The following is a 23030-nucleotide window of genomic DNA, read 5'->3' as shown; positions in this document are numbered from 1 at the left end:
AACTAAATCGTTTAAAACTTAAAAAAGAAAGAAATATTTTTCAGGTTGGTGTACTCACGTTTGCTGCAGTCGGGTCCTTTTCGTCTCCAGCCGGGACAGCATCGATATCTCGTGACATTTACACTGCCTTCAAGATGGACTCTACAAGAAACCAGACACAACATACATAAAGTATCCTTTCATATGAGTCTCCGTCCATTGACGACAGCTACACTTACTAGATATGGCATCTTGGGTTCTCCTCTGTATAATTACCTTTTAATTACCTTCTATCCGCGCCATACGTCATGGTTCCAAAAGTGTTACATGCATACATTGAGATAACTATAGCTGCACTGGGGAACTGACCAAGCTTGTGGTCCATTGGCAGCACCTTAAGCAAGACAGGGAATGATCAGAGCGATGACTTAATTTCTACTTGTCAAAATATTTTTACAAACCGATCGTCTTCACCTCATACTCAAAAGTCGAAACTCGAGAGGAAAAGAAGCACGTGTTTATGTCATAACTTGGTGGTTTCTCAATATGTCGCAATGGCAGGAAGTCATATTGAATTGTCGATCAGATGTCTTGCAAATGTTCCAAACTTTCACATTTTCATATTTTGTGCGACCACGGTAAGTGTTCAAGTGATGCGCCAGAAGAAAGCAATGGCATTTCGCGGAAGTAGCTTTACATTTGAAATTGTACACCTACTTTGAAGTATTCGTCCATTAAATCTGCTCGAACAATTAACCAAAGAATACTCAAACTGACGGTCATTTTGTCAATAAGATTTTGGCTGAGGAACACGCAGTTCAGTGTTGTCGCCAAGCCGGATCTTCCATTATATTTTGAGACTACCCAGATCGGTCGTGTTTGTCTTCAACCCGGATCTTCTGTGTTACAATTCGCCCATCTGGCGGTCATCAAGAGATATCAACAATCAAGTTGATTTTCAAAGTTGGGAACTGGACCAGAACTTGTGTGAAGCGCTCGATATGTGTGAATGGGGTGAAGGAATCCTTCTCTTTGACAAGTCTGAATTAATCAAACTAGACCACCAAGCAAATAACAAAAACACTCAACCAATAACTTATACTCAACCGATAACTCAATCTCCCGTGCTAGATCAATTATTTACTCAACCAATAACTCAGTAAACTGATAACATGTCCTTCTTAACTAATACTATATTCAACCAATAACACATTTAACCAATTACATATCGGACAAATTATTTATGAGACCAATTACATACTTGGCATTTACAAGTCACGAACATAACATCCCAAAGATTCCTTCTCCGAATAATGGCATAAGTATGGTGTCCCATTAGGCACACTGCAGTCAATTGAATTCAATACAAAGTTCATTTCTTTTCAACCATAAACTAAAATAAAACTCGAGTTTGGAATGTACATTGAGAGAAATCAAAGAAACACACGTGTCAAATAAAGATAAAGAAAAAGAAAAACAAAAACATTCAAATGCAACATGTATTCCACCACAAACTGAAAAGCAACATAATAAGCCTAGGCTAATTGTCAATGGGAAATAAACGTTGTGAAGTGGAACAATCATGAAAGAATATTTCTGTGACAACATAAATGACAGTAAACGGATAATAAATATACCATGTAGGCCTATAGAAATTGAACTTTAACTAGAAACAGAAAAGCAAAGACATCGCTTAATAATAAAATATGTACAAGCTAAATTATGTAAGGCAGACAGGGTTGAATACAGGCAGTGGCTATTGCTATCAACATCGCATAGGAAATCGAGAAGAACACGGTGTATAAACCTATAGGCCTATTCGTGAGAATGTCTACGGATATCAGCTTTGGTTTACACGAGCGTGTCATAAAATAGCGAGTGTGTCAGCAAGACTGGAATGGTTCTCTCTGTCACTTGACCTGAAGGTTTGCTTGTATCTTCCTCGTTAGCCGAATCTAGCAATCGTTAGTCATGAACTAGGAGAGATTATTAACTGATGTTTCCCCTTACATTGCAGAATGAATGAAATGTTCCAGGGGGTAGTTTATTACCAGTCCAGGGCCTTGTAGTCACCGGGAGTGGAATGGGTGTGTAGCTAGCTCTGCTTACATGATCCATCACCCAGATGCGTGGTAATTGATGGATATAAGTATAGGCTGTAATTGGCCACGACAAGTAAGCCAGTATTTGGTATTCCAACTGCGCTTGTGCACAAAAAGATTCGACAATTTTGTTTCGGGATAAACGGACAGATAAATGCACACAAGGCTATGGGGGACATGGTAACCGAATCTGCATTCTGTGCAATTTTTTAATGCAATCGAAAAGACGGTGGAAACTTTCGTTCACACAAAAGTTTCGAGACGCAAGATACCTAAAACCACTTCGCTGCTTGAAAACGTTACTTCAGAATACCATGATCTCTGTAATTTACCCGCTATGCTTTTGCACGCAAATGGTGAAATGTTTATCCCAACAGAAAAAATCGTCAAATCTTGATGTGCGCAGTTGGAATACCGAACTGGTTTACTACCTGCGACATCTTTCACGCGACAAGAAATATAGTTTGTAATGAGAAACAAAATAAATATTGGACGGCAATTTACAGTGTCAACATTGTTTGTGGCTGACAATAAGCCCCGGAGACAAGTACGGTTAAAAAACCATCATGCGTGGGACCACCAAGAGGTCACTTCAACACCGGTATACATGATCAAATAATATGAACATCGATTATGTGGCACTATGTAAAACTAAGAGAAAATACAACTTGTCAACGATAAGTCCACCAATTTACCCTGCTTTCCTTGTCAAAATCATAGGCATTTAAACAAATGTTCAGGCAATCATGTCGCACAACCAACTTATTACACTGGTTATTGGCAGTACGTGCTTTTTGTATCAGTGCGAAAATGCAGCATTTAGCTTGGAGATTTTTTTCCTTCCTCGCACGCCGCTCTTAAAATTTAGCTTTCAAAGAAGCTTCAAGTGGTGAACAAAATCCAGCAGCTGCTCTACTATTTTCCTGAGGTTTCTCCGGACCACGGAAAGCTCAGCAAATTCGAGACCTCAACCCCCTTCCCGTACTGGTCTAGGAGAGCTGGTGATAACACGGGGTGCTAATGAACATGGCAGACCCTTTCCTATTCTCCCTCAACCAATATGGTGAACAGGTGTTGACGAGTTGTCAACATAGGTTCAAAGTTGTTACTTTTTTTTTAAAGGGAATATACATCATTTGCTTTTGCTGTAATTTTCAGAAATGGATGGAATTGAGGGGTTGGAAATATATAGCAAATATAGTTACACTGACTTTTTTGAGGCTTTGGGTTCGAAAATGCTATAAAAACCAAGAAAAACAATCATTTTCCTGTAGTCTGGTTCCCTGACTCCATATAAGAAAAAAACAGAGCAGTTTACATACATTGGGGAATTGTAAGGTCAGGGAACCAGTCTAGCTGGCTCGTACCCGTTCATAGGTTTGTAATTGATTGCAAACAAGTGCGATGGTCAATTGGGGCCAGTATTTGAAAAAAGCCAGTTTTTCCAACGCTGATCGGCCGATCAGCGTTGGGAATTGATACAAAAATACCACTTTTCTTGAAATTGAAAGTATACCAGGTGCCATGATTTTACAGGATGCTTTACACTGTCATTTACTAACAGTCCAGCAAGGTTTATCAAAATGATTTGGTAGTTTTATTTTTTGATGTTTGCAAATGTTGTATTTTCCCTTTAAAGCAAGTGTTCTAGGTACATGTTCCGAGACTGTTTCTGTTTGAAAAATATAATTAGGCCTACGGAATTCGTTTGTTGTATCCTGCAGAAACCAATACCACATTGTCAACAGCCTTGTTGCAGTCTAACTAGGCAGGTGGAATTGGGGAGATGTAATGACTATTTTATTTAAATTGTCTTCTAAAACCGATGAAAGTTTTAGACGAAAATAGTTAGTTATTGCTCAGGTACCGTCAACCTTGCTCTATTACTTATTCCCAAACAGCCTGACATATCTCTACATCACCCAATGAACGTGTAGGTACCAGACAATGTAGAGTTGAAAAATTCTGCGGAATTAAAACATATTGAAAGTGAAAAAAAAAATGGAAACTCAGTCTTTTTATATTAAACAAATTTCCCTCTTCACGCGTATAACATCAGATATGGTGAGTTTTCATTTTCTTGAAATGAATCTTAAGAGACTAGAGAGAAGCAAAGATTGATTTCCGCGGCCCTACTTGCGACAACAAAACACTACTGTCGGCAACCCCAGCCTGCAGGTACGGTATAGGCCTAGATAATGGAGCCTAAAGCTGAATGGCAGAGCTGAAGTGAGTTATTACGTGTATTTACAGATATCGTCATCAGTTTGGATGCAATTACAGTGGTTTCCAACCAAATGTCAGACGTCCTCACCCGTACCCCTTCTCCCCTATTCGGTCCTGATCGTTGCACAGTGTACGCATCCCGCTAGGTCTGTTCACGTACAACTCTTTCTATCCATGTATTATACCTCTGCAATCGAGAGGATCCACAGGTTTCCGTCGGCAGTAATGGATGACGTCGATGTCAGTTCCAATTCATTGGGGTTGGTTGATATTGAAGGATAAGGTCAATTTACAGACCTGTCTGTGTTTTGGCATTGCGCATTAATACACGGGGATCATCTTTGCAAGTACTGGAATCACAGACAGTCGGCCGGTGGGGGAAACCTGTCCACGCCAAAGCTTTATGAATGATCGACGATCATTGTGTCTTAAAATTTGAAAGAATTGCACAAATACAATCGATGCTGATGAACCCTACTTCCTTCGCGCAGAGACCGAGAAGATTTATGTCTAGACCGTTGCAACTGCCCTGATCACAGGACTGTATTCGACGAACAAGAAAACCTATTGTGTCATTTTATTTCTTTAATAGCGTTTTATGATGGCCTGACGTCTCGACCACAGTAGTAAATTTCTCAAAAAATGGCCATTTTAGAAAGGAAAAAGCAGCTGTTATCTGGTTCATTTTCTTTAAATTGTAGAACTCAAGTCAAGAAGACTGCAAACTGCATATTGAACCACACCTTTCCGCAATGCACTGCCAAGGGCAGATCCGGGGGCCAAAGGGGGCCATGCCCTCTCCCCCCCCCCAAAAAAAAAATAAGGTGACGTCGCAAAAAAGTAACGCCGCAATAAAGTCAGGCACTGCGTACACCACTATATTTTCCTTAAAAAAAAAAAAAAAAATCGGGGCCCGGGCCCCGAACCCCACGCCGTAATGTTTGTTTTTTGACCTAGCTTTGGGGGGATTTTTTTTTTCCCTCAAAAATTGTGTTCTGGATCCGCCCTTCTTCATTGCATACCTGATTTATCCCCAATGAATATGAATGGATTTCCTATAGTTCATTTATGCTTTAATATCGACCAGTTCATAATTCCGTCAACTGTAAAGTAGGAATTGGAATAGGCCATAGACAGTCTTCACGAATCACGACGCTTGGATAAACCTTTATGTTTGGCCCAACAAAGAATTCCGACACGGATGTTTTTCATTTATCATGCATTGTGTGACAAATTACTTGGCATCTGGGCATCGTTTAGGACACAGCCCCCGAAGCACGTGGGGACCTGTTACCCTGTCAAGAACGATCCAGATCGATGACCATGAAACAAAAGCCAAGTCTATACGCGTGCGCTCGCGGCGTTATCAGCTGGCAGGCGCACCACCTGTAATCTCCTGGGTTTGGAGCCTATGTCCCAGTGGTCCTCAACATCATCTTGCCCGTCTGATGACGCCAACTGGAGAGGACATCCTGATGAAATCGACTGGAAAAGGTGTCATCCGAAATGCCTAGAGGCAGAATAGATTTCTCAAAGGGGTATAGGTCCAACCCTTCCCGTGTAATATATGGCTTATAATAGGCCTGTAGGAATATATAGGAGCTAATTCAAAGTTTGAAGTTCATAACTATTATGAAGGTCTCTTTTAATTATCTTTATTGGGCAACTTGACGACCAACAGGTTTGTAAAAACCCTTTGTATGGGCATTTAAGCGATTTATAAGTATTTGCCAGATTATTCCGTGCAGTCACGACGCGCAACGCTACTACAGTCAATATGAAACTTGTCTGACGCAGCTCAACATATAAATATCAGTATAAATAAATAAATAAATACATGTACTAAATTAACATTACAAATTTGACAATTATCTTCATTGCTGAAAAAGACCAGAGCATGAAAAAAAGTGTTTACTTTCTATTTTCTTTCTATGTCAGAGAAGTATTTTTAATTTAGTGAAATCGTGAAAGACGTCACTTAACATAAGCCAGTCAAACGTTATTTAGCCGGTCCTCTTGACAGAAAAACTTAACAAACACAGGGAAATCCAATTTCCGCCTGGAAGCTAGTTAAACTGTCCACATATTTTCACGTGGTAATAATAACTGTAAGAATCCTAAATGTTGAGTATTCAATTCCCGTCAAACTGGACATATCAGTCAACTGCATGCGACAAGTCTTACATCAAGACGTCTTTCCAATTACGGCCATGATGAGAATGTTGTCATGATGTCATCCTTGCCAGTCCAAAGATACAAGATTAACACTAAAAATCCGGGAAGAACTCATCCTATACACAAACTATTAAATTAGAGGTTGACTTAATTGATCAATCATTTAAAATTCTCTAACTGTGAATGATTAAAATGACCAATGACATAATTGAAGCCTTCGTCAGGAAACGAAGAGGAATCGATTAAGTAAGTAAGAGGAAGCTCACTTTCCGGCGTCATGTAAATGTGTTTTAGAGAACACTACACCAAGCTCCGTTCATTCACAAAAAAAAGTGGATCAGGAACGCTTTTCCTAACTTTTCCACCAGAGTTCAGTCGTCAATAACAACATCGCAACGTAGCTATGCATCCCATGAGATATACACAGATGTTACAGGATTGATTGGACTTAATTACGGCCATCGATCATCTTCAATTTGTGACATTTCTTCACAAACTTGACATTTTATTTCGCTGTACACTTGCGCTTGACTCAAAAGCTAAAAATAGATAATGCAGGTTCGCAACTATATCCCTGCTCGACCTGAATATGCATGAATCTCCCAAAGGAGAGTGATATATATATAGAACCCATGCAGCCTAACTATGTTCAGCAGCAACTTTTACTGACCGTAATACAGTTGTGAACCACTCAATAGTAATGGGTTTTTGCTTTCATTTATTCCAAGTACTTGTGTGAATACATTTACTAGCTTGCTTGGGTAAGACTCGAACCCAGGACCTTCTGTTAATTCTGTTATTCTGCAGATGCTTACCGGTACCACTCGACCACCCGTGCTAGGCACTGACCATATTTCTAGTTGTGAACCACTCCATAGTGATGGGTTTTTCCTTTCACTTATTCTAAGAACTTGGGTGAATAAATTTACAAGCTTACTTAGGTAAGACTCGAACCCAGGACCTTCTGTTCTCAAGTGCAGATGTCTTACCACTCGACCACCGTGCTAGGCACGCAATACCAATCAAATTGCAACCATCTGTTTATGGTATCAAATATGATGCAGCAGCTGTCAACAGCATCAGCTGCGAAGAACCAAGCACTTTCCTTTCCAAGCACGGAAACTTCAAGATCAATTCCGAACTTCTACTTCTACTGTCAATATCAACTTGTCCATCACAGTAACTACTTCGTCAGTTGACCAAACCACACCATATGGGTCCACACGTGTTCGTAGCTGTCTATCGGCAAAGGATGTTACGTGGAAACTAGCTCAGCACACACTATCCTATACTTAGACAAAATATGAAATTAAATTAATAATCTTAGACAGAAAGGATTAAAAAATCTCCGCCACCATATACCACCAAAAACACCTGTTCGATCCTGGAGTCCATCACTGGAAGAAATTATATTTCAACAACGAGCTGTGAAAAAAAAACACACTGAAAACCAATGGACAGATCTGTTGAGAATCATATCTGAGTTAAGAAATCGTAAAGTGAACGAAAAGGAATTGATCAAATTTTTTTTTCCATGTTTCGGTCCAATTTTAAGTGAAGTCACCTGGATATGGGAGACCTGATGTTTAAGCCACCGCAAGTTTATGTTTTAATGTCGTATTTTATAATGTCACGAGTTCTATATATCTCTGTAAGTTAACTTCATCTGTTTAAAATCATTAACGAATTTGGCAGTTAAGGCCAGGGTTCAAATGCAAAAACAGAATGATCTTCGGTCACTGGGATTTTTCCTATGGTTGTTTTAATTTATGGTTTTTTTACGATGCGTTTCACACGTTTAAATCGGGCTGGTGAAAGGGAAATCTTAGGGCACGGCGGGTCACTCCAAAACTTCCTCCCAATAACTCCCGAATTGAGACGCAAATAGAAAACCAGAAACTACCATCAATCTTCACTAACTACACTTCTACTTGATACAGTTTCCATGGGCGTCGGGCGTCATGGACGTGTTCCTTTGATCCATGATTGAGATGACAACGAAGGTACCAGTCTAAAAAAAAAAAAAAAAATTGGCATAAAGCCACTGCCGTGACACCGACCTACTAATTAGACTTATTTCAAGTCGCAAGGGCCATCTGTTGTATATATGTCAGGCTGTTGCATGATAACGAATCTATACGTAGGCGTCAATGTAGCTGATTCATCTTTAAAACAATCTTCGTTGTTGATTGATTGGTCGAAAGTCCATCCGGGTTACACCATGAATTAAATTTTAAAAAGAAGTACAATTTTGACGCCACCAGGCTAGAAAATAAGCTGTAGGCCTAGTGTTAACGTGATTTAAAGGAAAAATCAACTTTCGCCGTTCGCATGGAGACTCGAAACAAAGCATCGATATCGCAAACACGAAGAGCTGCTAAGATGGGCCTTGTTCACGAGTCGGCCATATTGAATTGAAAGTTAGGTAAAATCTTAATTGTTGGAATTTGCGAAGAGAAATGAAAGCAAGTTAATGTATAATTAATTCCAGTCTGTTTCAATTAATAATTTTATATCATTTTGTAATTAAAAATTCCCTTATGTTTAAAGCCAGATTTAAAAAAAGACAGTAAAATATGGCTGCATTGTGCTTGCATAAATAGTCTGGCGCCGTCCCATTTAACAGTTAACAGTTAACACTTCGTGACACACGTTCAGGGAACTCGAAAAAAAAATGGCCAACTCGTGAATAAGGCCCATAAGATACAGCAGGAATTGATCCACGGGTGATTCTGTGTCACAACGCTGACATTTAAACAGTCAATAAAAACATATATAGCTATTGATGACCGGCATTGCAAAACACTTCTTTCTGTCTAAATATAGAGCCGGTGGTCACTAATCGAATTAATAACCTATCCTGTGCTTATTATTTTACCTTTTCGATTTCATGCCACTGAGGTCACTAGGTCCGGATTTGTCCCATTTGACTGTGTGTTACTATCTCAATGGTTTTACCGGGTCGGCGTGATCCTTCACCGACTTACAAAACATGAATGAAAGAATAAGATAGGACATTACTATTAACACTCACCAAATGTGGAAAAGGTCATTTCATTTTCCTTTCTGCATTTTTGATTTACTTTGAACTTTTCTTTTTTAAATGTTACACAAAATCCCTACAGTCGTTCTCGTTTATAGGTCCGAAGACTCTCGTAACTATACAAATCGGTTCGTATAGTTTTGGGCGCATTTTTTTTTTTGGGGGGGGTCACCTACATATACTCATTCAGTAATTACCACCACAGGTGCAACTCACTGAATCAATTAATTAAACAAGATGCAGTGAGTGCATGTTGGCCAGCTGACCCCTGGCACCACTGTTTAACTGCTGAAGATTCCGTTATCTTTGGATGTTTTAATTTAACATTCCAGACGAGATTATTGTCAGTCTAAATTGGGATTTTAATCTACACACTAACACAGTCTAGTCTCCCTCACGCCTCCCAGATTAACGGCCCCTCTTTTTATAGAAACAAAACACTTCAGTATTTGACTTTAAGATTACTCATAGGCCTATTCATAGGTTGATTGACATGCATTGCTAATTAGTGTGCGTTAAAAGTTGTAAGAATGTTGAAGACAATAGATTAACTAGATTATGATGACCGAAACAACCCAACTCGCAAATTTGGGTCAAAAAAGTGAAGATTTCCTTGACAAAGGAAAATAATGTTATGCCTATTTGGATAACAGCACTCTCAAAGCAACTAAAACTTAATATCTGAATCGCCATCATTATCATGAAAAACAAATACCGAAAAAACCTAGAAACTAATTGTCCATTTATACACCAAGGCTTTTGCAGTATAACCTTACACACCGAAGTCAAAAAGTAAACAGGGTTATTTTTCACGTGTAGGAAGTATTTTTTGCTGTTAAGGATTCCTTCCGTTGTTTACTGCCTACGTAGTTGTACTAGTTCAACATAAGTAAAGGAAAACCACAACAAACATACCTGTGTTGGAAACGAAGTTTAAATAACTTCCGCAGTAAGATACCAAACGGAAGTATGTGAGATATCTGTACATAGAGTTCGGTAGGCCAGGAACTGGGCATCAATGCCATGTGCCGTTGTTCGTGTACATTGCTGACATTTTTTTTGGTTACGTAATGATTGTATTATTTGACCCACTGACATTTTTGTTTGTGTTGCTAGTCAAATGACCCCGCTTCAACTCTCTGAGTTTGTGTTATAGCGTAACATTCCAGTTAATTCCTTTTAGTATTTCAGATCGCTTGACTGAATCACTGAGGTCCATGAATTTCCTCAGATTGTGAGCTCAGTCACCGAAAAAAAATATCAGCCATAAAAATAACTACATGCACTTACAAAAGTTACAGTGTAACACCATGGAGGAATAAGAACACATCCCTCCATGGTTACACAGTCTGTTCCTTTTTTTTTAACCAAAACCTGACCAATCGTATACATAATTACATGTGATACGTGTTGCAATTTTTTTGGTTTGCTGACTTAATTATATGACTGTCCAATGGCATTTAAATTTTTCTAAATATATATATATATGTATTTCATTTAATTCTTTGTTGTATAATACGTTCACGGGTATTTCAGTCTTCAATAGTTGTCTAGGCCTTTTTGAGGCCTTTTCACACTGTCCAAAATCTCCGGGTTGGAACCGGTTCCAACCCCGAGATTTTTTTCAACCCTTTTCCCACTTCTAAAGTTTCAACCCGGTTCCGACCCGGGTAGAGTGCTCTAGCCGGATCGAAATCAACCCTGGGAGGGACCAGGGTTGAAAATCTCAACCCGGATCGAAATTGCATTTTTCGGCGTGAACCGTGTCGAAAATGATAGTGTGAACCGTCCCGGGTTGAGTCACTCACGGCCGATCCGTGTTGAGTTGAGGCCGACATTTTACCGAAAATCTGACACGCCGAGCATAATATTTCCCTCCACCACTATCGCCGTCACAAACACCGATCCCGAAACAATCGCTCCCTAATTATCATCCAATAATGTATCGGTGTATGGAGCATCCTTTACCGAGTCTGGGCTTGTATTAAGTCCGCAAAATGTACCCCCAAAATGTTCATTTCTAATGTTAAATAGAACGAATCGTCTAACGAAATGACCGGAGCCATTTTGGAAATATTGCACACAGCTGCGCTGGTGTCGTACAAAAATCGGACTCCCAAATCGGATTCGTTTACTCTCTTATTATTGGTCAAACCCTTTCACGTGACAGGTCCTTCTCCCAATAGGCATGCGCAATACTACCAATGAGTCCGTATTTCACAGAGTAGTAAATTCACGCTGCACACCGGCCTGTCCGTAAGCCTCGTGCGTCGCAATGCATTATGGGATTGAGAAAATCATCGCAGCGCCCTGTGCCGAATGCGATCCGTGTCGAGAATTTGTAGTGTGAATTCACAGGGGCCGTAGCCGGATTGAACGTTACACGGTTCACGTAGCGGCCATTCCCGTAAAGGACAGTGTGAACGTCGCGTCTCTCCGATCCGTGTCGAAAAATACTCGGGCTGAACCGGGTTGGATCCGGGTAGGTTTCAACACGGTTCGAAACGGAGATAGTGTGAAAAGGCCTATACTGAAAGTCAAGCATGCAACTTGGAAGTAACAACAACAAAAAGGAGAAAACTCCCATTTTTACAAGACTTTGTATTTTTTTTATACAGTGTTTTTGTTTTTTTGTCTGTTGGTGGTTTTTATTCCTTCAATTTTTAATAGTGTGAAGTGAAAATGAGGAAATGAGCTGATCCGAAGACAACTTGCATGCCTGTGAAACACACACACAGCACACGACCATGAAAAACTCCTACACATCTGTTAAGTTGTGGTGGGGGTGACGTATTTAATCATCCTATTCCTACTTGTCGAGTATAGGCCACCTCCCTACATAAACCACATTATATAGTTACTGACTAATTTTCCGACCTTGGCAGGGTAGCTTAATTTATGCCTTCCTTGTGTAATGTGGATTTCGATAGTTTATGAGGAATATTATGCATTCTGACAATATGTATACAATTTCTTAAAAGTAGGGCATACATACACCCGGTGGTCCGGGGTCAATTAAGGTCAACATAAACGGGCAACCATGATATTGATAATTGCTTTCCAAAGCATGGTTCTTTGTTATATTCATCAAAGTCAATTCTGTTGGTTTGCAAGTGAGAAATCAAAACCACCACTCCTGTCCATTATTGCAACAAGTTGTTCATTTGAGTTGAACGTATATCATATGCCGAGATAATCAGGCCATACACATCATGTACTGTCTTACCATGGAAGTAATGGTTTTCAGATTTTTATACCAAAAAGAAAAGACTACCGTACTCACGTGTAGGAGCAAACGTTCGTCCCTTCAGGGTCCGGGTCACTGCAACAAACAGACGACACCAGCACCACCAGGAAAGTCAGGCTAACCCAAAACAAAGTTGAGGGAATCATATCTGCCATCAGCGAACAGCACCGAAATAACTGCTCCGTGCTCTCGACGATATTCCCCCGTGAGTGAGTTGGCCAAGTCCCGCTTGGCGTACACACGCGTACACGCGGACAGTATACACGAAGACGTGTTAGCCCACCGCTACCCAGGCGGCTGATTGACTTGTGCGAACGGTTCACTGCAGAGTTGATGTGTAGTGCACTAGAGATATGATAGAGGGTGAACCATCGGAACACGGGCACGCTGAATGAAACAGTCGAGAGTGATTCGCAATTGCCACATCCTTCCGGGGAAAAAAAGTTGTTTGGGCTACCGCGTACCCGTGGGCTACTTCGCTCAATCAGTAAAACCTTGCCCGTGGGGGATACTAGGCACGAAGGGGGAGGAGGGACCACAAGCAATCCCCTGAGGATCCAAGCAAGTCATTAAGCAAAAAACTGTGATTTGCTGGGATGAGAACACACAGTGTAAACGATGACTTAAGCATAACGAGCGGCTTACATGCGCGCGTGCGCAGAGGCTAAGACAGGGCTCGTCACACACTGCGCATGTGCAAAGCACCGAAGCTGATTTCTAGAACGTTTTCAAGGGAACTCTTCTGATATCTTGGCATTTGACAATCGGTCCGATATTTCATCAGTTTATTTATTTGTTCAAGCCATTCGATCCGTCTCGAATGTTATCACTGTCTCGGCGGCGCTCGTAAACATTGTATAATCGTCATCCTTCAGGAATGTATCAAGAATGATGGTGCGTGTGAAATGATACAAACACATCGGGCAAAGGATGATTTTAGCCTGTGAATCCATTAACAATGGCTTTGTATAATAAAAAAGTGCATGAATTGCTCACCTGATGCCGCCTATCGTCAGAAAAAAATATAAACTGTTATACCGGGGGTTGATATGAAGAGGGAACTGCAGAAGGCATGCCTTGCCGGGGGGGGGGGGGGGCTTGCCCCAGGAAGAATGGGAAATTTACAATGCTTTCTCCTACATTCGAAGGCAATTTGAGAATAAATTAGGAAGTTTAGTATTCCATTTTATTATTTTTGGTCCCATTTTAACAGTATCATGACTTTGGTCAGCATTAGATCCGCTACTAGGCCTACCCGATATATCCACACCATTACACTTACTAGACAGGTAAAACAGATACACATCTCACTTTCAGACAATGTAATGTTGCGATGCGTCGGTGCAAAGAGCAAGGAATGGTCGGTGGAAACGCCAGTAGTGACGTCGTTGAGGGTGCGAGGCGACGGTGGGGCTGTTCTTCCACCGGCCTACCCAAACTGGGAAACCGTTTTGTAAAATACTGTCAAAAAATGACCCATTCAGACATTGAAATGAACCCATTTTCCTACTTTTAAAAGTTAGGAAATAATATGGGGCATAAAAGGATCACAGCAGAGGAAGATTTATAATATATTAACAGTGTGAGGAAATGGGATTTGGTTTTATAAAGAGTATTGACATTGATACATTTTGATTAATTGTTCGATTTCCAACAATTGTATATTATTTGCTTAATATGACTCTCCGTGGTTTGCAACAAAAGGTCACTGACCGCCTTCATAGGTAAACCTTAAAAAAAAATACCACCGTTCATTGTTCTATCGCTTCCGCTGGAGTTATTATTGTCATCACGTTGAGGCTCTAAAAAGACACAAATAAGTTTAATATGGCTCAGGCGTCCCCTCATGAACTATTATATTCACATAAGTGATAGTTTGTAGCAGTGGAAAATAACACTTTAATCTAAAACGGGACACTCTGTGATCGCGAAACAAGTCTGGAGGATTTTTGATTAAGTCCTTGTCAAATTTTAGGGTAGCTTTTTTTCTTCAAATGGTGTAACTGCGGGACATCGCATCGTCAAAACGGGGTAAGCTCGCGGCTCGACAGTCCGAAAGTTCGACAGTCCGAAAGTTCGAATGCCCGAACGGTTTATTAATCCGAAGGTTCGATAGTCCGAACACACATTTCCTATACCCGGGGGTTCAGTAGTCCGAACATGAAATAAGGTTCGTTATTCCGAACATTTGGTGGGTCAGTTATACGAACTTTCGGACTAAACCTTCGCGACCTCGGACAAATGAAACTTCGGACTAACGGACCTTCGGACAATTAACGGTGACCGTGAAAACTGCCAATCAAATTAGCTTTTAGCAGATATTTTCTAATGCAAGTGGACCGTGCTAAGCATTTAAGGAAATAACCGTTGGGGAGTGTAAAACCCCGAGTGGAGGTGTCGGAGGGAAATTGTGAGCGAAATCGCGGTGGAGCAGTTAATTTGTAGCTGCGGTTATCTACAAGGGCCACGAGTTTTCAGGGGATGTGTCGGGGCATGAAAGAGAGAGAGACAAACAGGTGCCGGCATACTAAAAGCCTTCAATCATCATGCAGTTAAGTCAGGGGACTTTACTTGATAATCTTTGGCACTGCCACTTAATTATAAAAGCTCGTTATATCTTCTACGTCACTAAAATGGTGTGAGGACAGATTGTAGGAGATCAGGGCATTCAGGCCCAGAGAGTGGGTGTTGTGGTATGACTGTAGCATGTCTAGGTTTAACTTCTGCCAGTGTCCAAAATACTCGAGTCTGTCTCGAGTCACAGTTTCGGATACTGGGGGACTCGACTTAACTTAAGTTACATCGGAAAAAGACCCGGACTTGAACACCTTGACTCGGACTTGACGGCAGTGGCGACGTTGACTGGCGAGTCACGTATTGTTTAAACCAATAAGTACCTTTTAAAAACATAATTCCGTTGTTTATTTTCCGAAAGTAACGTTGTAGTACTGATAAAGTACGTTAAGCACACAAACGGTACAGCACCACTCACCTGGCGGAGTGCAAATAATACAGTTTGTTATTAAATGCGCCCCTAGCTTCCGAAGCCTATAAATTTCCCCGAGACAGCCCATGTATCACTTACATATCGCTGACTTCAATGGGGCTATAAAACTCTATTCGCTCTTTTCACACTTCCGCCATGGGCATGCAGAGCCTCGATCTGGCAACTTTACACAATAAATATAACCGGTTCAGTGATTCCCGTATCGGGGTTCAGATCACTGAACCGGCTATTTTTATTGTGTAAAGTTGCCAGATCGAGGCTCTGCATGCCCAAATGGCGCAGTGTGAAAAGAGCGAATAGACTCGGACTCGACTCGGGCCGTACCAACACTTTAATCACCAAGCTGACTCGTACTCGGACTCGGAATTGTCCTTGCTTTGCGATTCAAATGACTCGAGACTCGGACTCGAACTCGACCCAAGTGACTCGGCTGCAACACTAGTTTCTGCTGCGTTTTAAGCCCCATGCCCTCCTAACGTCTCAGGGGAACCCCGGTATGATCCCATCAAGAGAAAATGCTTCACTGTTTCCATTTTTATAATTGCTCAGGGGCCTACATGTTCAGTGATCTGTTATGGTCAAGCTACTCAAAATGTTGTGGTAACTCACTAAAACAAATTGTCACACAGACTCAATACCTCATTTTTTATTCCACTGCAAGTTTCAAAGTGCTCTTTTTTCTGTCGAAGGAAATCGTGGAGTTAAGTAGAGTCGAAATCAGTCCTGAAGACAGATGGCATAAGCATATCGTGCCGGATATCCAAATGTTGAGCGGATGCCATTTGTTGAAGAAAACTTGTCTTTCCAATGTCAAGGAAACATCCGATCACACTATCATCCTTTCCAGTGTCAACTGTGTCTAACTCTGGCATCCGTCAAATGTAAACATTAAATCGGCACCAGTGCATCAGACAATGAAGACATTAATTCAAGTGCTTGCCATTTAGCGACACTTAAAGGAGCAGTCTCATAACTATAATAATTCATCAACACAACTTTTTACTTCTAACTTGTGGAACATGCATAAAATTGAAAGTTGTAAACTAAAGCCTTGAGTTCAGCGATACGGTATGCCTATGTATGCACTGCTTGGAACGCATTACCGCTTTTTGACAAAAACAATTTGTAACTCAAATTTGAACTTTCGTCGTTTTAAGAGGAGCGGTTGAGCTTTAAAATGGGAGACTGACTTGGTGCATTATCATAGTTTGAAAGCAGGGTTTGAACCTCAGCTGGGACCTCCGGTGCTCTTAACCGAGCTATCAAGCCCACAACTGGCGGTTCCCCAGTTGGCGGAGCTTTAATTATTCACTAAATACTTGCCAAACAGACTCGGGAGCACTTCGCCTCCAGTGAACCCGACCTTTTAATTGTCACTTTCATTTTCATGTTGCACTATTAGACCTTTTGTTACCTCGACTGGTGCCATTTAATGTCTGTCCATTTCCTCCCATTGTGTGTCCTTCAGTAGTCACATTAAAAGGATTCATCGCTACTATCTCCAAAGAACTGATACGTCAATAATGGTTCAACTTGGGAATATAGTCTGAGGTTTGTTTTCAGAATTTGCAATCCCAACAGTGAGCCTCGAAAATACTTCTTCTTGCGCACCGTAGGAGCACATTTCCTTTGTTAATTGATGTTCGTCAAGCTTATTTACAGAGCAACTACGGGGCATTAAGATTGTATTATAAGAGGGGAGACCGTAATCCACTCCAGTCCAAATAACGCAAGCAATCAATTGTATAGTTTATGGTTAAAAACAATGCTCAGTTTTTCGGAGCTAAATATAAATCCTATTCTCTGGGTGTTTTTTTCCTTTCAGAATGGGGGAGGGTATCAATGTTCTCCGTTTTTTCTTTTATGAATGCAGCCATCCTTGACGAATATGTTGTAAATCAGATTTGCCCAGACTCTTCCCGCAATGCACCGCGGTGTTTCCCGTGATGCAATGCGATCTTTCCCAAGATGCATCGCGTGGCACATCACACCTTTTAAAAGTCGATCACGAAATTATTTTTCCTCCGTTGCAGCCCCGCTGTGTCTCAAACCATTCTTTTCAGACAAGTGATGAAATATCAAGGGACTTGAATTTTCACCTTCCTCGCGACACAGACAAAGAGTTAGTCCGAGGTGAAAGTTGTAAAAATATCAGTCGACGGCGCGACGGTCTGACCTCAAAAATTCCACGAAATAATTATTGTCCATGGACCAATGTTTGCCTAAGGGCAAGACGCACAATAATAAAGGTGAGGCGAAACACATGTCCAATTTGTCATTCGACATTTGAATTAGGAGACCAGACCTTGTCTGACGTTTAGAGAACCCTTCGCCGCTTCCGCAGGTGTTGAAAGTTGTAACCATGTGGTTCATGTTACGCCTGCTGACCGGATAGTTCGAACACCCTGACACAAGGAGCTGTGTGTCCATGGGAAGATGATGATGAGTTAGGAGTCGTTCCGACCACTCCCCAATTTCATGGAGGCGCTGGGCACAAAGAACAGCTGAGCAAATTTAAGGTCGAAGCAAAACTGGAAGCTGAGAACCAGTCACGAGTATAGTATACATTGCACAACATTTTAGCTGATAACCTGTTTTTGCTATAGGTCATAGGTCATAGGCAAACTGTTTTGCGCTAAGCATATGTATGTGCTTAGCAGCACCTGTACCTCCATGAAATTAATCCCTGGCTTAATTCACTTGTCAAAGTAAAAAGGTCCCCAGACTTTTCCAATTGTTTGTTTGGGCTTTTTTTTTTTTTTTTTTTTTTTTTGGCGCTTCAACATGTTCATTGTTTTCTCCCAACAGATTTTTAATTTACTTGTTTTATATAAAGGGAGAAAGTTAATTTATTCTATAGTTTGGACTTTTTTTACACTCTGAAAATACGTTTTCAGTTTGGATTGCTTATGCACCTACAACGCACAAAAGATATTTACCTGAATTTGTGTCGGACCGCTTATAATACGATATCATTATGTACAAGTACCACTGCTGTAACTTGATAAACGTGAGCGGTATTTGTGTTAAAATGTCTCATTCAAATATCAATAACTTTTGCATTGCTAAAAAAATAGCAATTTGGATATAATTTTTTTCCGGGTTGAAACCCAAATGTACCATGGGAGGGAGAATGAGTTCAGTTTTTAAACATAAGGGATATAGGTTCATGGTAACACTGTGTAAAGCTCTGTTCCGGTAACGAAATTTGACAGGGAGGGCTTAAGATAAAAAAAAAAAATACTAGTGAGGAAACAAAACCTAATTTCAACAGCCGAAATTGATTATCTCAAATAGGCTGTTCGGTATATAAAGCATGATCCACTTCGCACTCTATGGTGACTGCTACTTCAACGTATTAATTATAATCCTTTTTTAATTGTTATATTGCTTCCACCGATATCCGTTTTCCAGTGTTACGAAACAGCCGTCTCGTTAGAAATAAATTATTGAGGGCGTCCCATATATCCCGCGCATGACTTTGTACAATTCTGGAAGCGCCGCATTAAGTTAGCGTTATTAGTAATAAAAGACGCAATTGGCGGAAATATTTTGAGCTATTCAAGAGATCATTTGTATGTTGTGGTTTTTTATTGGGAACTTGCGGTTTTATGCTCAAAACCGACTGGGTAGCAATAGTTACAATGAGCTCTAAGGTTTAGGCCTATCTGGGAACACTAAAAAAAAACTAATTTTTTTCCTAAAAATATCTAGTTAAAGATGGAATTTTTTTATCAATTTATGTTGTGCAAATCAGGCCTAATAAGAAGTTTGATCAGAAGTGTACTTATGCAGTCGATGGACTTATGTCGGTCGAATATCCGGAAAAGGGATTTTCAAGAATCAAACAAATCCTTAAAACACGTGAGGAAATTTAGGAACATTTAGAATTAGAAATAAAAACAGCTTACTGAAAAGTGAGACATGCACAAGATAAATCTGACCCCTCTCCTTCATTTTTTGTCTGCAATCTTACCTGAGTCCAGACATACCATCTATAGAAGCATCATGGAATTGGTATGAGATTATACCTTTAACGGTGATAGACAAAATACTCAATAATTAACGGGTAAATCTTATAACAGCCGCGGGTTGTTAATCCCGGCCTATCTCTGTACGAACATCCCTCTGCCGGGGATTTCCTCAGCACGGCCAGCTGTGACTAAGCGGGAATCTCAACACCAAATCATGCGCCGAATTCGCGGCCATCACAACCAATTTACTGGATGCTACATCACCCCGGTTGACCACATTTTTTTACCTAATGCAATATCCCGCGTGAATTCAAGAGCTACATCAAAAGCACGCCAATATTGATATTTTCTTGTTTGGTCAACGGCTTGTTTTTGGTTGACAGTAACTGCCTTTAGCCATGCGTCTAAAACAAGAGTAACAATGCTTCACATTTAAGGCGTGGGTAAATTTATTAATTATTCACTGATTATGATAGCCATGTTATTTCCTGACACGCAAAGACATGATACTGACATCATAAAAAGTCCGGTAAATGTTCGATTTTCAAAGAGAAATGACACTGGCGTTTAAACCCTCGATGGCATTTGTTGTGTTGTTAATGTGGAAATTCTTATTAGCATACAGCCATACACACTCAAATTGAACATAACAAAAAGGGCTGAACATGATAGTAGGTTCGATACATAGATCCATGCAAATCAAGGGATTGTTTTGTAACAAATTCTACTACGTTCAAAGTTAGAATTGTAAACTCAGTAAGTTTAGTTGCCAGTAAAATGGAGTTCCCGGATTCATAATCGAAGTTTTCGAGTGATTTAAAGGTATATACAGGATCATTTGTTTTTCATGCATTTTGTTTGTTTCCAAATAATAACACCACCCCAAATCCAAGAATGTTCAGAACCTAAACTGTTGAAGTTTCAACTTAGCTGACATTATACTTTTCGAGAAAACAGTGACAAACCACGCACAACCTTTTGAATGATCACGAAACTCGACTTCGTCATTATAACTTTTCATTCCAAAAATCAGCCAAACATTATGGACTGATCGTTGGAAATCACCTTCATTTTCTTGATTTCATCTTAATAACATCAAGCCAGGTATAATAATGTCACGGGTTATTTAGTACCACTTCGATCTTTACAATGCAATTAACTTTTTGAACATAATTCGGTGAAGTACTGTTTAGATACATGTAAATTTATCCTTTAATTTTAATCTTCTTCCCAACTGAGCCGGATTGAAAACTGGATGAGAGATTGGCCTATATATATTAGCTATAGGTCTATACATGAATTAACTTGATCCTAATCCCTATTTTTGTTGCAGAGGATATCAGCGCGGAAAGCTGAAGGATTATCGAGGATCCGGAATCATGGATGCCATCAGTTGATAGGTGCCAAACGATTTTGCTATAAACTGCACTAACGATCCTTGGATTATGCTAGATATAACAGTTGTGCTTTCCCAAAATAGAATGTGCTTGGAAATTCGTATAATACAAGCTATACTTTTACGAAAACTCTGTCGGTAAAAGTGGCTCAATTATTCTTTAAAGCACATACTCGAGGATACTTTGCTTTTAATCCATAAATACTTTTAAATCCATAGCACATTTTTACCACGCAAACAAGTTCATATATCAAATCAGAATTTTCCTGGGGTAATGTGCAAAATACCTCCGGGTCGGTAGGGTTACCAAAATAGCTTCGCATAGGTACGATGGAAAGGCATAAACAGGATATGCGTGGATTTGTTTCTGTTGATGTGGTTCCTGCCGAGTGAGGAGGGAAATTGACTCCAAACTTCCAACTAAATAAGTAAAGTGTTAATAAAATCATTCGTTGCAGGGGCGTAATTAGGGTCAATTTGCATGGGGATCTTGGAGGGGGAGGATTGGGCGGGGATTTTTCTGGAGGGGGCACTTTATATGTTTAAGCTCACTGACCTGCCCCAAGTTCACCAGTAGGGGGCGAAAACGGAGGAGCAGGCTTCGAACTAAGAGTCAGGCCACTGCTTTGATCATCGGCATTAATATTGGAAACAACAATAAGAAAGGTTCACTTATCTTGAGAAGGTGTTACCATTTTCGACACGGCTATATGAAAATGCGGCTTAACGCTTCTGTTCTCGAAAGGTATACGGTAATTACACACAGAGAATTGTATGGGTTCAATTTTCCGTTTGACATTTTCATTTCCTACCCTGGGAGTTGCCGGCCCATCCTTGTTTACACGATCTCCATGGACCGTTGTCACTATCTCCATCATCGATAACCAGCAAATATCCGATAGTTTGCCGCCATCCGATCCCAAAATACACGGCGCGGCGGAATCAGGTTGACAGAAAGTTACGCCATTAGGGGACATCGGAGTGAAGCGTGCTGGGGGAGGTATACAGACCGGGCACACGAGCGCAAGGCCCCGGGTTAACTAGACCGCTACATGACAGCAACTTCCCCTTCATTCTACAGTGTACTTACCCCCAACGTCTATTGGAGCTGGTCTGCGCTTTGTATCAGGCGCATGGGAGAGGACAACATCCGGCGGAATATGAATTACTGTATTATGGGGAGAGGAAACAGGTTGGTACAGGTGTCTCCTACAGGGCTAACCCGGGCAGACATAGGGTCAATGCCAGGTCAGTCAAGGGATGGAAGACCCATCATGCCAAGGTCCGTCGTGAGTTACAGGGGTCAAATAATTCGACCACGGAGGAGAAAAAAGGACGATGGGAGAATGAAGAGGGCGCCCTGCAGAACGAGAGGACACTTTTGTTTCGCTGGTTCAGGCTCGTACCGTTGTTCGTTGTCAGTATAACTGCATGTGTACAACGACAATATAAAACAGTTCATTTTTGCCATCCCCAAGTTGTGAGGAGGGGCTAAGCGGAGCAAGGCGGGCCGGTATTGAGGGAGGGGGGGGGAGAGAGATACGTGCCCCATGCCTCTGTAGTTTTGCTATTGTTTCCTGGTGACCGGAGTCGACCGAATTCGCATTGAGCCAATAATTGGCTATCGAACCAGCCCAATCCCTTTAGCAGGCATTCGGCAGAATCAAAGCTCGAAATGTAACTCTGGTGTTTTTTAATTGACAGGTTTGGCAATTAGTAAATAAGGAATTACTGTATTGGGGGTTTTCAGTAGTCTCCCACCCTTTTTGAGGCGAAGAGATGGGTCGATTTTTGTGTCATCCATCTGCTCAGTAAAACCACTACGGCTCATCAACCAACTATGGTTCAATGTTGTACTCGGGAAACGACGTTGTGAATCAC

The 23030-nt window shown here is 40.8% G+C and overlaps 1 protein-coding gene across 2 annotated transcripts in view; it reads right to left on the bottom strand.

Annotated features, from left to right (window-relative positions):
• The window catches only part of LOC119745585 (multiple epidermal growth factor-like domains protein 6), a 35838-nt gene extending 22447 nt beyond the window's left edge, over positions 1–13391 (bottom strand). For both annotated transcript variants that reach the window (XM_038222047.1, XM_038222048.1), the window contains exons 1-2: positions 12809–13391; positions 59–141 (exon numbers count right to left, since the gene is read on the bottom strand). In XM_038222047.1, the coding sequence (XP_038077975.1) occupies positions 59–141; positions 12809–12927 (202 nt within the window). In that variant the 5' untranslated portion in view covers positions 12928–13391. The remainder of the gene's footprint in view (positions 1–58; positions 142–12808) is intronic.
• Between the last annotated feature and the right edge of the window lie 9639 nt (positions 13392–23030).

The sequence above is a fragment of the Patiria miniata genome, unplaced genomic scaffold, assembly GCF_015706575.1.
Source record: "Patiria miniata isolate m_02_andy unplaced genomic scaffold, ASM1570657v1 HiC_scaffold_7, whole genome shotgun sequence".
NCBI lineage: Eukaryota > Metazoa > Echinodermata > Asteroidea > Valvatida > Asterinidae > Patiria > Patiria miniata.
This window is presented reverse-complemented; position numbering and strand designations above follow the sequence as displayed.